The sequence below is a fragment of the Galleria mellonella genome, unplaced genomic scaffold, assembly GCF_026898425.1.
Source record: "Galleria mellonella isolate WM207_F2 unplaced genomic scaffold, CSIRO_AGI_GalMel_v1 utg172, whole genome shotgun sequence".
NCBI lineage: Eukaryota > Metazoa > Arthropoda > Insecta > Lepidoptera > Pyralidae > Galleria > Galleria mellonella.
The window spans coordinates 67,791-82,451 of NW_026442015.1; the positions used below are offsets into that span (position 1 = coordinate 67,791).

Genomic DNA, 14,661 nt, shown 5'->3' on the forward strand with positions numbered 1-14,661 from the left:
TTGTGTGTGTGTGTGTGTGTGTGTGAAAGTGCAACCACTTTTAGCGTCGGTATTCTGTGAGGGTGTGGTACTTCCCCGGTCGAGCCGGCCCATTCATGCTGCAATATCATATGGTATTACAGCGTGGCTCTACCACCTGGAATGGATCTGCTTCATCTTCACTTATCATCCCTCACTGGCATCCTGCTCGTGTATACTGACAACGCAAGTGGGGTAACCATTTCATTATCCATTAAAAAAAAATGTCCGTATGATAGAAAGTGGCCACCGTTGCCCATAAACACTTGCAACACAAGGGGCGTTGCAAGTGAACTGCCTCTTTTTTATTTTGGTTTTGTATTTATTTATTTTTTTTTTTATCAAACTTATTCTACACACTCTAAATACACTGGTGTAGTATTAATGGTAGTAATAATTTTCTGGCACGATATCTCAAATATGAAATAGTGGGAGAACGGCTAGGTACTTTCTACGTGTTTACATTGGTACTACGGATAAAATTTAGCCAGACCCTTGAATGAGTTAGTAAATGTTTACATAGTCCTTCGCGTTAGTAATAATACGGGTTTATTTTATTATATACATCGAATGTCTGACTGTTTGCGCTAGGTAGTATAGAAGGAAAGTTCGTAATATTCTATTGTAATGTCTTCCGTTGTGTTGAAAGTTTTTGGAAGTTGGCTGTAGGAAGGAATGAGTCCAAACCAATTCTAGTTTGGATTTTCAGACTACTCTATTATGTATCATCTTAATTAGATAAGGCTTGGTTTTGAATTACCTTTAAATATTCTTTATTTGATTTTAAGTTGTCTCTGATTTTAATGATGAACAAATTTTGTATTACTTACCAAATTTGTACCATTTTAGTTCTTTTTATTGCATTTACATTATCCATTTCACCATATACTAACTCATAATGTGACTAAATTGAATACTCTATTGCTGATTGGATAAGGTACTTTGGACTTAAAATAGCAAGTACGATCCTGTTATAACGTAGCAACTACTACCGTTATAAAAATATATATCCACTAACTATCAATAGACGGCAGATCGAATCCCAGCTTAACGTAAAAATAATAAAATTTAAATTTAAATAAAATAAATGTTTATATTTAAAAATCGTTCATTTATTTATTTATTTTATACTTTATTGCACCATTTATAAAATAGTAAATACATTTAATTGTAATGAGAAATGATACAAAAGGCGGCCTTATTGCTAAGCAATCTCTTCCAGACAACCTTTGGGTAGAGGACATTGAGTAAAGAAAAAATAGTAATTGTCACTTCCTTCTTCTGAGAACACGCAATACATATATATATTAAAGGTCTCTAACGTGAGTTACCTGACAACGGTTTTACGTGTTTAATGTTTTTTATATTCAACCAAATAGGCAGCGTGCTGAAGAAGGGTCAAATTATAAGTACCCGTAACCAGCGAGCGTGTAAAAAGATTGATAAATGTGGTGGAAGCGAAAGGGGTCTGTTTGAATCGAAGCATTTGGAATTTTTACCTATCCTAATAAGAGTCAGGCGTGACAGATATGTATGTAATGTTTTCAGTCAAATATACATATATATGTATACAAAATAAGGTATAAAATAACATAAGCAATAAATATAAGACAAATTGTAATATAAAATAATACACTCAAAGTTACAACTTATTATTAAGAAATATTCAGGAACGGTGCAAAATAACAGAAGATGTTCTGTATAAAACACTTTATGAAATTAATTTAAGAAATTAATTTTCTTAAAATATTTTATACGCGACGACTGTTGCCCTTAACTTCTTCCGGGTATAATTTCATTAATTTTATCTATCTTAATTTCACGGATCTAAAATGACAACATTGATGATTCACAAAATATCTAATCCCGCCAATATTATTTATTTATTTATTTATTACAAGTTACAATACAATTTGCAAACAGAAATGAGCATGCCATTAAATAGAAAATAATACAACAATTTATCTATACGCAGTTTGCCAAACTTACATTGTAAACGTCATTAGCAGTAAGTTAGAAGTAAACGTTATAAGTGTGAAAATCAGTAAATATGTTTGGATGTGCGTGCGTGCGTGCGTGTGTGTGTGTGTGTGTGTGTGTGTGTGTGTGTGTGTGTGTGTGTGTGTGTGTGTGAGTGTGATTACTTTTAATCTATTTCAAACCGGCAAAGTCGCAAGATAGAACTACTAATATTATGAATATAAGTACATATCTGTAAAGATGTGGACTTTACGCAAATAAAGCCTCGAATTACTCAATACAGACAGTACAATACAGACAGTGGTATCAGAAAACTATAGTCAAGTACTTTTTTTTATAAGGCGGCAAACGAGCTAACGTTCCATCTGATGGGAAGTGGCTACAATAGCCCATGAACACTTGCAACACAAGAGAGGTTGCTAATGCGCTGCCGGTCTTGTAAGAAACTGGAGGCGTGTGTTTTGAAGAGCCCTATATTTTAGTGTAGATATAGCGTAGTCTTAGAGGGAAACTCATTCTACAGTCCACACATGCGAGAAAGAAACGAGCGCGATGCACACACAGTGACCATGGCCTTAAAATGAATATATATATACCTATATAAATACATTTATAACAAATTACACGAACTGACCTTGCACTGTGGAAACTGCTCAGGCGGACGGCTTACTCTCCACCCTAGTAAAGGCGGTATACACACTAACGCGCTCATTAGCCACACAGCGGCTATCATAAGCGCTGCTCGCGCTGGTGTCCGCTTTTTTAGGTAGTCCACGGCCTGTAGACAAAAGAAAATATAAATTAAATATACGCTTCTGTTAGAAAGAGATAAAAGAGATTTTCAGTATGCAAAGAGCCTGGGCCCAGTCATTATATTTTTGCATCATAAAAAAGCGAATTCAAAACATATTTAAATTTAACGCATCTCTTCATATAATTTTGTTTGGTTTTCTGGTATGTAAAATAATAAAAACAAGGTAAAACATTCACAATATTTTTATTGACCATCTTTTAACTTTACATACTGAATAATCATGAATAGACAAACTCGTAAAATTAATACAAGTAACTGCCTTAATTTGGAATTTTTCAGACTAAAATAATCAATTTCCATTTATAAATTTGTATGTATGTGATATATCCAGAACTATATTCTGAATTATAATCATTATTATACTTATATATACACGAATATACTCCATTAAAAAATCAGATTCACTAATTGTACCACTAAATGAAATATAGGATGTTTCGTGCATGTTAATTTTATTTTCATTTCTACGCCCGGGTGAAACTGCGAAGCGTAACTTATATCTAAATTAGGATCATAATATAAAATTGAACCAAATTATTCGCAAAGGAAAAGATCACAAAAAATAAACATAACGAAACTAGAATAAAATGCAGAAATTCAATTCCGTACAGCTGAAACGAGGTGTCAAAATGAATAATATCAGAGGTTGAAATTTTTGTGCGCAATATTTTCTATTTTTAACCGAGCTGCTCCAAAATTTGTTACCCAAAATACTTCATGTACAGTGAGAATGCAAGCAGCAATAAATTCAGTTATACAGTACATAAGATTTACGACAGTTCACGTTACTGTATAAAGAGGAATGCATTTTCGAATGCATTAGTTACGCAGAGTTAAAGTTGACTAGAGCAGATCTAAATCAAGACAATGCTTCTATTTTCCTTTCCCACTAGTGACCGCAAAAACTAATAACAATCCACCTCATCTGATGGACAGTCGTAACCTTTTTAATAATATAATATCCCACTGTAGGGAGAAGGTTCCCTCAGGCAGATCGGACCGTTAGGTTTTTTTGCCATCTTTAATAGTATAATGAAATAAGAGCAATGCCTTGATCAAATATATAGACAGGATCATAACGAAATTAATTTTAACATCATCATTATCACCATCATTTCAGCCATTATCTGGCCACTGCTGGATATAGACTTCCCCCATAGACTGCAAATTAATTTCAGATAAAATACCTTCCAACCAAAATACATCCTAATTTAAGTTTTTAACCAATATGTATTGCTGTATTGTAGTTAGACTTTCGTGATATTTTAACCATTGATTACTGACGAAACTTAAATATGTTGCTACATGGCTAGTTATTTAAAGCAAATCTCGTTTTCTCTTAATTACTTTGTAAACTATGCAAAGGTTCGTGCTCGAAAATCTATATAGCTCAAAATATACGCAACCTGAAAAAACAATAAATAGGCTATACAGCGGGCAGAATAGATAAAAATAAGATTACTGAAATGAGCCGTCTTCCTACAGTGCTTAACAGAACCTACAGTCACTGATTCTCTGTAATGTATCAGGTCAGTACTCGTCTACTGGGAATCAATCTATGATATGTTAGATATATATCTATAGGCGACGGATACCATTTTCCATCAGGTGGACCGTCAGCTTGTTTGCCATTCTAAGTTGCATAAAAAAAATGTTTGACTATATAGGGTCATCTATCATGAATCTCTTTTGTCTCTGAATCATCTATGGAATGATAGTAAGAATATGATATATAAGAAATCCCATGTTTAATAGTGAACAGTTAAGAGCAGAAAGATGATGAATGATTAACTATATGAAATGTTAGGCTGTGATATGTGTAGTTAAATAGTATAGATCAAATCAAATCAAATCAGATCAAATCATTTATTGCACGAATATGGGTACATACATTAGATGAAAATATTATTTACATGTTCATTATTCTACATTCTACCATATCGACATGTATAATATAAAATTAAAGTAAGTTTTTGTGTAATAATAGATATTTATCAATGTAATAGTCATGTAACGTATAGTAACATTTAGCTGTCAAATATTCCTTTACTTTTTTCTTAAATACATTTAAATTGTCTATTTCTTTAAATGCCTTCGGGAATTTATTATATATTTTAGGGTCCATAGATACGAGTATATATGTATTATTTATTTTATATAACATTCACATCTAAACACATGTTAAAATATAAATATTACTATGTAAAATAAATAACAATAACCATATTTAAATAAAAGCCTGTTCTCAGAATCAATATTTCTCGTTTTGTCCCGCGAAAAGTATCATACAATCGACTTGACAAACTTTATTTCCTTGACATCAATCCATCTGGAAATATCGTGCGCTGAGTTTTTGTATTGTTCCGCACAAGTCGAGCTTGAACTATGTCCTGGTGGCAAATATTATGATTTTGTAAGGCTTCGAACACTTCATCTTAATCGATATTTTTTTACAAAATATGTCATAATATTATACCCTACACCTAGTATTTCAGTGGGCTTATATTAAGAACGGTGTGTATGAATAATTTTTAAAACCAAATAATTCTCAATTCTGAATAGCAGTCTAGAAAGCAATTTTCTACTAACTTCATGTAAACTTACTTTAAATGTCAGATTTTAATTTTCTTTATGCAACTTAGAATTGCAAACAAATTGACGATCCACCTGATGGAAAGTGATAACCGGCTTTAGACATGGACAGTATCATGGACATAACAGAGTATACTGTTTAGCCAATGATACCCCCCATACGTTGGCATTCCTGAAGACTCAGGTGTTATTCCTCTGTACCCTGTAAATTCACGCAAATACATCTGCTTCACGGTAGAAACACGAATGGGAAAGAGGTGCCCAAACAAACGACTTTTATAGTCTCCCTCCGGTAAAAATATATCTTAATATTTTAAGTCAAGATAATCCATATAATATTATCCATATAAAAAGAATATTATAATCAATCCAAAAATATTTTGTACTGAAACCAATTCCTAGAAAATAATTCTGTGTATATTTCTAAATTATAATTTAAGGACTATATTCTAAGAACCTGTTTCTTATACGAAGTTTTATGTTTTTAAACCTAGATACTTCACTAGTTTCTCCTTTTACATATACGAAGTGATTTACACAATTATTTTCTTATGGCGACTGGCCAAGTACTAATATTTGTATGTTATGGGGCATTAGGTTAACTAGTACCAGTTACTGATCTGTAAAGATCGATTTAGTGTATGATTTATATGATGTATTCCGATTATATTCGCATTTGAATTTAGACACGACGGTGTGGAATAAGCGAAAAGAGACTATAGATTCTGATTAAGTACAAAAAATTTCTACTCTCTTTTCAATTGAGTTCTAAAAGAAGGAGATTGCCAATTCAACTAAATTTTTTAATTATATTTATTTGTATACTACCCGGTATCGTTGTCACTCTGGACTGATTGTCGTATTTTTTTAAGCAATCGATCGGTTTTATTCTCACGTCGATTCCGTATTATTTATTCAAATTATAAAATAATTGTAAAAAATAACAAATATAATAATACGATAAATTTATTTCGCTCATTACTTGGACCAAAATTAGGACTAAGCTATCCGATCTTTTGAATGTTCCGATTGAGTTACATGCTGTTATGATCAAACGGAAATCATATCATACCCGTTTTATGGATCAACGGATTTGGGTATCACGTAATTATAGCATCTTTTGCGTTACACATTGGATTCAAACGGATTTAGTAGTTCGAACTCAAATTTATCATAATTTTAGAAATAAATCAGTATGTAAAGTCACAAAAAATCGAGTTATTATTATTGCATTTATGGTTACCATATTTTAAAAACTATCGATAACGACTTTATTCGGGTAATCAAGAAAAGTAGCCTTTTTTATCCCAAGTACTATTTATATCCCAAATATAAAGGTGTTTTTAAAGCCATTAAAGTGCCAAGAACGAACGAATGAATTAATGAAGAAACGAATGAACTATCACATTTATAATATTAGAAGATAATACAAATACAGAAATTGTAATATTATATAATGTGTAAAATATTCTTTATTATTGTAACTACATCTTTATAATCCTAAAATGAAAAAAAATATGTCAGTTATTTATAAATTAATTAATTGCTTTTCTCTTTTTGTGCATGCCAATCTGTATTATTTGTGTGCCGTAAGTAGTACAAATAAATTATCTATATATCTGTCTATTAGATTAGATGATATAATACACTCTCATTCGCCGTCTCTTCCAAGAAAGGTCCGTATAGACAAGTGGTGCTTTATAAGTTATTATAGTAAATATACCTACCAAAGATGGATCATTTTCTTTTTGCAGGCCTCAAAATACCATACCATTGTTATAAAGTATAAGTATTTTAATAAATAATATAGTGTTAGAAAAGAAAAAAAAATACAATATTAAAGGACTAAGAAAACAGGTACAACATAGAAGGAAACCTCAGTATAACCATATACTAAACTGTCTTGATAGTATAGTAATAATAAATATACTGGACAAATTAAACAGCGCCATCTACAAGTAGTACCAAACTAAACAGAGCTTATACTGTAGATACTAAATATTTGATGGACATACTTAAATACTTCTGTTGTTAATATACATATTATAAAATAATGTTACATATTATAAAAGAAAAGACACCTATAATAATGCAATCAGACATACTCATAAATAAAAAAAAATCTATGTCAGTATTATAGAGGAGAGGGGGGGTTAGTAGAACTGTGAAGTGAGAGCCAGAATAATAATACTCTGCTAATATAATATAAGAAGAGCCACCCCCAGAAACAGGACGTTAATGGGTTGTCATTGATGGATGAATATAGGTCGTATGATACAAAAACACTTAACGCTTATGTAAATTACAGTTATTAAATGTTTACGGCACGTATATGCATCGGGCATTCGGTTCGCAATAAAATGCGATCATAAAAAGTACGTACGTAAGTCGTTCACGAGTGCAACAATGTATTATTAATTGTTTAACATATAATGTAATGTTACGTGTTGCCAAAGCCATCTATTTTGAGATTTATTAAATACTAGCAAACCGGCCCGGCTTTGCACGGGTAGACAGAATTTTATTTTTTAGGTATCTCCCATGTGCAGATTTACAATTTTATTATATTAATAAGATGATATAAAAAAAAATTGAGTATGATCCATCTGTGTACCATATTTCATTAAAAGAGAAAACTATCGATTCACCAAAAATCACTAGCAGAAACGTAATTAATTCAATAAATCCGTTCATCCGTTTAAACATGATTCAGTAAAAAACATCCAAATATCTTTACAAACTGTTCTTGTATATTTGCATACTGTGAAGCAGCAAATTGTATTGTTCTACATTTCGAATTTTTTGTCTAAATATAACAAGTTTAGTCATTCGTTTTCCGAAACTGACCAAACTAATTCGAAGTGAGAACATCGTTGGAATACTCGTAAAATAAAACTATCAACTAATTATTACCATCATAAACTGGAATTTCTAAATCCGCCAGAGAGAGAGAGAGAGTTGTACCTACAACTCCCTTAGACGAATATCTATCAAAAATTTGATAAAAACAAATACAAAAAAAAAGTTTTGCTCATTTCAATGCGAGAGTAATCACTTCCATTACAGGAATTCTGCTTAACCTCGTTGATTGTTGCCGATTGCGTAACATACTGTAATAATAGCCTCCAACGACAGTTCGCTATATCAATCTCCTATTTTCAGGTCATTTCTTCCCAAATTATAGCAATAAAGTTGGCTAAGTAGAAAATAATTACGCTCTATAAAATCTGAAGTATGTACACTCAAATACACATTTGATAAATATTTATCAAAAATTAATGCATTAAATATAAATTGTAAACGACTGTAATTCAAATGAATTTCTTGCCCACCCCAGAATTGTACAATACCCACTCTAGGTTTAACGGGAAGCTTCTAGTTATTTCATTATTATATCAACCATTAATTGTCTACTGCTAAACATAGGCATTCCCATATTCCATAGGCATAACACATAGGGGAGTTGTGCCAGTAGTTGCCACGCTTGGCGGATTAGCAACCGCAGTTAAGCTTTAGTAATGTTTTAAGAGGCTGCTACTCATGGACAATTTTGAAGCTAGTTAAATATATATATTGAACGGATAAGAAATTAATTCAATAGTCTTATAAATTTGCCCGTCACTCGTACGAGTATCTTTGCATTTTATGTACCACGGTATCACTCATCATTATGCAAGTGGTCGACGCGAAGGGTGACAACTTGCAAACTCCCTCAAGGACTTTCCCTACTTGTTTATTCTTGTCTATACTTGTATATGATCGGCAACCTTATGTTTTACATGCAGGAGAACTTCTGTTTTGTGACATTGCAAAAGTTCAGTGAGGGTTAACTGTGCCGTTTGTCGACCGTTCTATTTGAGTTGCTGACAGCTTTCAGTTCAGCGTTTTAGTGGTGAATTGCAATATCAAAGGCAATCTGTAAATGTACTTCAAAATTTAATGGAGTGTAAATGGATCTCGCCGCATCCCAAGGGTTCTGTACTATTTTTAGTGTAATTTGCGCACAAATTCACATACATACTGACATACAAATATCCCTATAATATTCATTTTGGTTTCTATCTACTTTCACACTCTTTCACTATAATACTAATTCGAGTATAGATTCGTATTTATAAAATATATTTTCTATGTACAGAAATCGGTCAGTTACAATTTTATTATAAGTATAAATAAAAGTATATGCATATATCAATTATATGCATATACAAACGATTGGGAAGGAAGGTTCTTGAGTGGCGACCACGTACGGGTAAATGCAGTATAGGACGACCCCCTACTAGATGGAGTGACGACCTTAAATGCATTGCAGGAAGTCAGTGGATGCAGGTGGCTTAGGACTGTTCTTTATGACAGTCTATGGGGGAGGTTTATGTCCAGCAGTAGACGAATAATGGCTGAAATGATGATGAATGACGCATATAACATCTCCGTTCATGCATATAATAATGAAAATCCGAAAATGTAACATATCACCTTCATCCATTCATGTCTTCAATTGTTATTATTACGTATAAACATTACATATATATATAAAGGTTCATTATACCTATCCCAACATTGATACGTGAAGCGGCAACACTCCCAAGGTACGAAAGTTGGTGAACTGTAAATATACCTTCAGAAAAGTTTCTCGAAGTCACAATGAGTTTGGAAACTCGAAGTGGCGACAGGTATATGTTTTAGCTTTGCTTGGAGATTTAGGAGCTTCGGACGAAAGGACAAGACAATTCATTTAGTCATTTATTTATAAACTATAATTGTACAATAGTATATTATATATAATTATATTTTACGTTTATTATTGTGAAAATTTGTAAAGACGTTTGATATTTAATCACACTTCACTACATGATATTTAATAATATAAAAGACTATATATACTTGAATCTAATATTGGTTAGTAAACTCACTATTTTTCTTTTAAAACGAATAAAACATACAACAAAGATAAACAAGATATTTTGTAGACATTTAGTTTGAAAATATTTTGTTTTTAGAACACTGAGTCTACGTAGATTATATATACATATTCTTCGCAAAAAGCGAGATGTCCTTCAGCAAAAAAAAAAAAAATGTTTTTTTTTTAATACAATCATAATCTTAATATAAATACCTACCCAGGATTAAACCCTTAAACTAAACCAATAAATTACAAAAAGAATTGTCAAAATTAATACAGTTGACAAAGATGTCTCATCTCATACACAGGCAGACAAATTTAGAACCTCCTCCTTGCGGAAGTCGCTTCATTAAGTATATTAAAAGTCGTAGAACGTTTTATATATAATATACCTACATCTACCAAGTGACAACGCAAAAGAGTCCTCCTACTCTGAAATAATACGTCCGTACTAATAAATTTCAATTGGTTCTAATAAAAGGCGCTTCACCAACGCCTTTAACTTGGGGGCACAATGAATCTTTTTTTTCCGGATATCCAAAAAACAGTTCATCATTCTGAATGGCAATTTTCTACAAGATGGGCAATTTTTTTCAATGTAATTCCATCAGATAGCAGAGTAGATGTTTTTCCTCATTTCGATTAATCGTGTACTAAATATATATAGGTATTGTTATTAAACACTAGGTAACTAGAATAGGTAGTCACCACAGATATTAATTTAAATAAATGCCTCAATTGCGTGCATTAGTTGTATTAATAGATACAATAGAGCGTAGATGACTCCGGCTAATTGTCGAATCATCATCATCATATTAACCGCTAACTGTCCATTGCTCAACATAGACCTCTTCCTATTGGGGGCTTTGCCAGTAGTGACCGCGCTTGGCAGGCGGATTGGCAACCGAAGTTAGACTTTGGTGATGTTTTAAGAGGGAGGCTGCTACTCATCTCTCGATTTATAACAAGTGCAGAGAATTGACAAAAACAGAATTACAAAATGGTATTATAATCACATCAGACAGATCGAGTGTGAAAGAAGTTTGTTATATAAGTTTTCTAATATTAAGGTATATGCTATATCAAATACCTTAATATTAGATATATATATACCTTATGCAATTAGGTATATATAAGGTATATATATCTTAAACTTTTTGCTGTGAGAAAACAGACTTAAACTAAAAAGTGCAAAACACATTGTTGCTTATAGGAAAAAATAAGTAAAACGGTGGAAAATACTCGGAAAATTGAAACAAAATTACCACCAGTAGAGCAATATCATTACACAACAATGGTGTTTAACACAGATCCATCGGGGTTGGAACCAAGAAAACACAAATATGTTCTAAACTTTCAGAAGAAGTCCCAGTTCCTTTCATCGGAAGTTACATAATTAGATATCGCTCTAACAATTTAATACGAACTTATTTCTGCTCTCAGCTCCCACTAACTCAGTTTGCGACTACAAATTTCCCTAGCGTGCCCAACATTTGGCCGTCAACATTTTACGCCTTTCAGCAAAAAAAAGTTGGCTGATCGTCGAATATAGGTCGAATAAAAGGGCCCCGTTTTTTTAGGAGTTTCGTTGAAATAGTTTTGTAGTTTGCTAGCTTTTAGATGCCCGTATTTTTTGTGGGTATAGCAAGATTTGATTTGTAACACGCCAAACTGAATCGTTTTGTGGGCTATATTCCTAATACTTAGCCTACTTTGATAGATAGTGATCGTAATAACATTTAGTAAGACATAATAATATCAACAACATCAACCTCCGCTTATCTAAATTAATCACACTTGCAAACTTTGCTGGAACTAAAAATAATATTTACAGTTGAGTTTATATCTTATGTGTATAATTAATAGAAATAGATTTTGATTACACTGATATTAAAAGGTAAATTTTACACTATATACATGAATATATTAGTTTCTGAAATTACTTATATATACGCAAATTAAATATCAATAAAAAAGTCTGAAATGTTTTGTAATTTCTATGATATACGAGGTTTGTCCGGAAAGTACGTATGTTTTTTAAAAATTTTATTTTACAATTATTCAGGTAAATCAATTTTATCCCCTTCAAATATCCCCCTGTGACATAATGCACTTGTGCCAACGCCGTTTCCACTGTGAGAAGGCTCCTTGAAAGTCCTCTGGTTGTAGGTTTCTCAGCTGCCCCGTCGTAGCTTTTTTTATCTCATTTATGTCCCCCAAATGCCGCCCCCGAAGTACCAATTTGGTTTTTGGGAACAAGAAGAAGTCACACGGGGCCAAATCCGGCGAATAGGGGGGTGTTCGGTCACCGTAATGGAATTTTTACTCAAAAACTCACGGACAACAAGAGAGGTGTGGGCAGGGGCATTGTCGTGGTGAAGAATCCAACGCCCCTCTCGCGCCAATACTCGTGCCACACGAGCTTTGAGGCGTCTGAGCACATCGACGTAGAATTTTCCATCAACTGTCTGGCCTGGAGGGACGAATTCTTGATGGACAATCCCCCGAACATCGAACTCTTTCTCGGCCCTCTCTGAATCTTTTTAGCCACTTGTGGACGGTTGGTTCCTTCACAGCATCATCCCCATAAACTGTTCTGAGATCGGCAAAAATTTCACGGCCATTCTTGCCGAGTTTCGAGAGAAACTTGATTACGACGCGCTGCTCTTCAACGGAAGCGGGCTCCATGCCGACGGGGTTTCGTTAAGAGGTAACTTCACAGATGGCGTGACAAGCCAGTTCGCACCGCACGGCGGTCAGACCAGAACTGAAGCATTGTTAGGGACATAAGGAAGGGGTCCTGCGCTTACCTGGCCTCCCCACTCCTCTTTCTCGCATTCCAGAACACTTTTATACGAACTTTCCGGACAGACCTCGTACATATGATGAACATCTTACGAATTATTATAATGTATAGCTCCCAATAAACATTGATTCTATTCTATTTTAAAAACGTATATTTATTAGATGTTTTAAATGGTGGATGCTTTCAAAACTTTTGGTCGAATCTCAATTTTTCCGGCCGTCAAACTATTTTCATCACAGCACTAACTTATCTAAGAGCAAGGACTCATTAATGTTGACATACTCGTAGTGTAGCTAGCTTTTTTATAATTCTAAGTAACATTAACTTCTGCAAATATTAATACATTTTATTTTAAGTTCTACACGAATTTTTTTGCTCTGTATAATTTTATTAATTATATACCTAACATTAGATTTTTCGTCGAAGAAGCCGACTTATTATCGCTATAGGAAAAGTAGGCATATACGACTAAGATGTATCTTTAATAATGTTATAGAGAGGAAAGATTTTTTTCCTAATGACAAAACTGTTTTTCAAAAAAATTTTCAATAAGTACTTTATATTATTCTCAATTTCGTATATAATATAATCTATAAGTAGTAATATATATAGTATAATATATAATAGTAAGTATATTTCTTATTTATATATATATATATATATATATATATATATATATATATATATATATATATATATATATATATATATATTATATATATATGTAATTTTAGTATTTATGTATATCAATAATTACTAGTACCGCATTCGAGTATTCGGACACTTTCCTATGACTGACTGGGAGAGAATGCTTTTAGCATTAAGTCCGCCATGTACACATATATGTACTACTGAATAAATAAATAAACTAAAAAAAATACTCCATCAATTTTAAAAATAATTTCACCCATAGAAAGCAACATTATCAACTAACTATATAGGCTAAATATTATTTAATAAAAATTACAAATTTCTATGTTATCTATCCATGCGAAGATGGAGCGCGTCGCTAGTATTATATTAATATTGTGGTCTGATATAATTAAATAGACAAAGATAAATTCCAAATTCCATAAAGTACCAACAATAACTAGGTATAAGATAATAGTTAAATAGTTATAGCTAGTGGTAGGTACTGTAGCGATGCTACAAGAGGCCCATCAGTGCTGAATATGTCACAGTGTACATTTATTAGCCCGAACATTAAAGGCGAATATAGGCAATAAAGTTTTCATAACCAAAAACGACTTTGAACGAAGTCATATCAAACGTACTTCTTATATAAGAAGTTGAGACATCTGTGTTTCTTCGTATGAACTTCATTTTTATATGTAAATAGCATAGACATTGATAATATTAACCGACTTTCAACGTGTCACCATCCTAAGTATAGATGTTTTTATTATTAGTTTCACTAGTAGAACTATTAACTGTAATTCCTAATTTAAAAGCTATTCCTTTCATAAATTTAATTACTTAATTATTCAAAATGAAAATTTCCAAAAATTTAACAATTACTACAGAAATATTATTAGAAACAGAAAATAC

The 14,661-nt window shown here is 32.4% G+C and overlaps 1 protein-coding gene across 1 annotated transcript in view; it reads right to left on the reverse strand.

Moving 5' to 3' along the window:
• Positions 1 to 14,661, reverse strand: part of LOC128200267 (alpha-2C adrenergic receptor-like) — a 198,293-nt gene that overhangs the window by 18,162 nt on the left and 165,470 nt on the right. Inside the window, exon 3 of the mRNA XM_052893161.1 lies at positions 2,633 to 2,776. Within this exon, the coding sequence (XP_052749121.1) occupies positions 2,633 to 2,776 (144 nt within the window). The remainder of the gene's footprint in view (positions 1 to 2,632; positions 2,777 to 14,661) is intronic.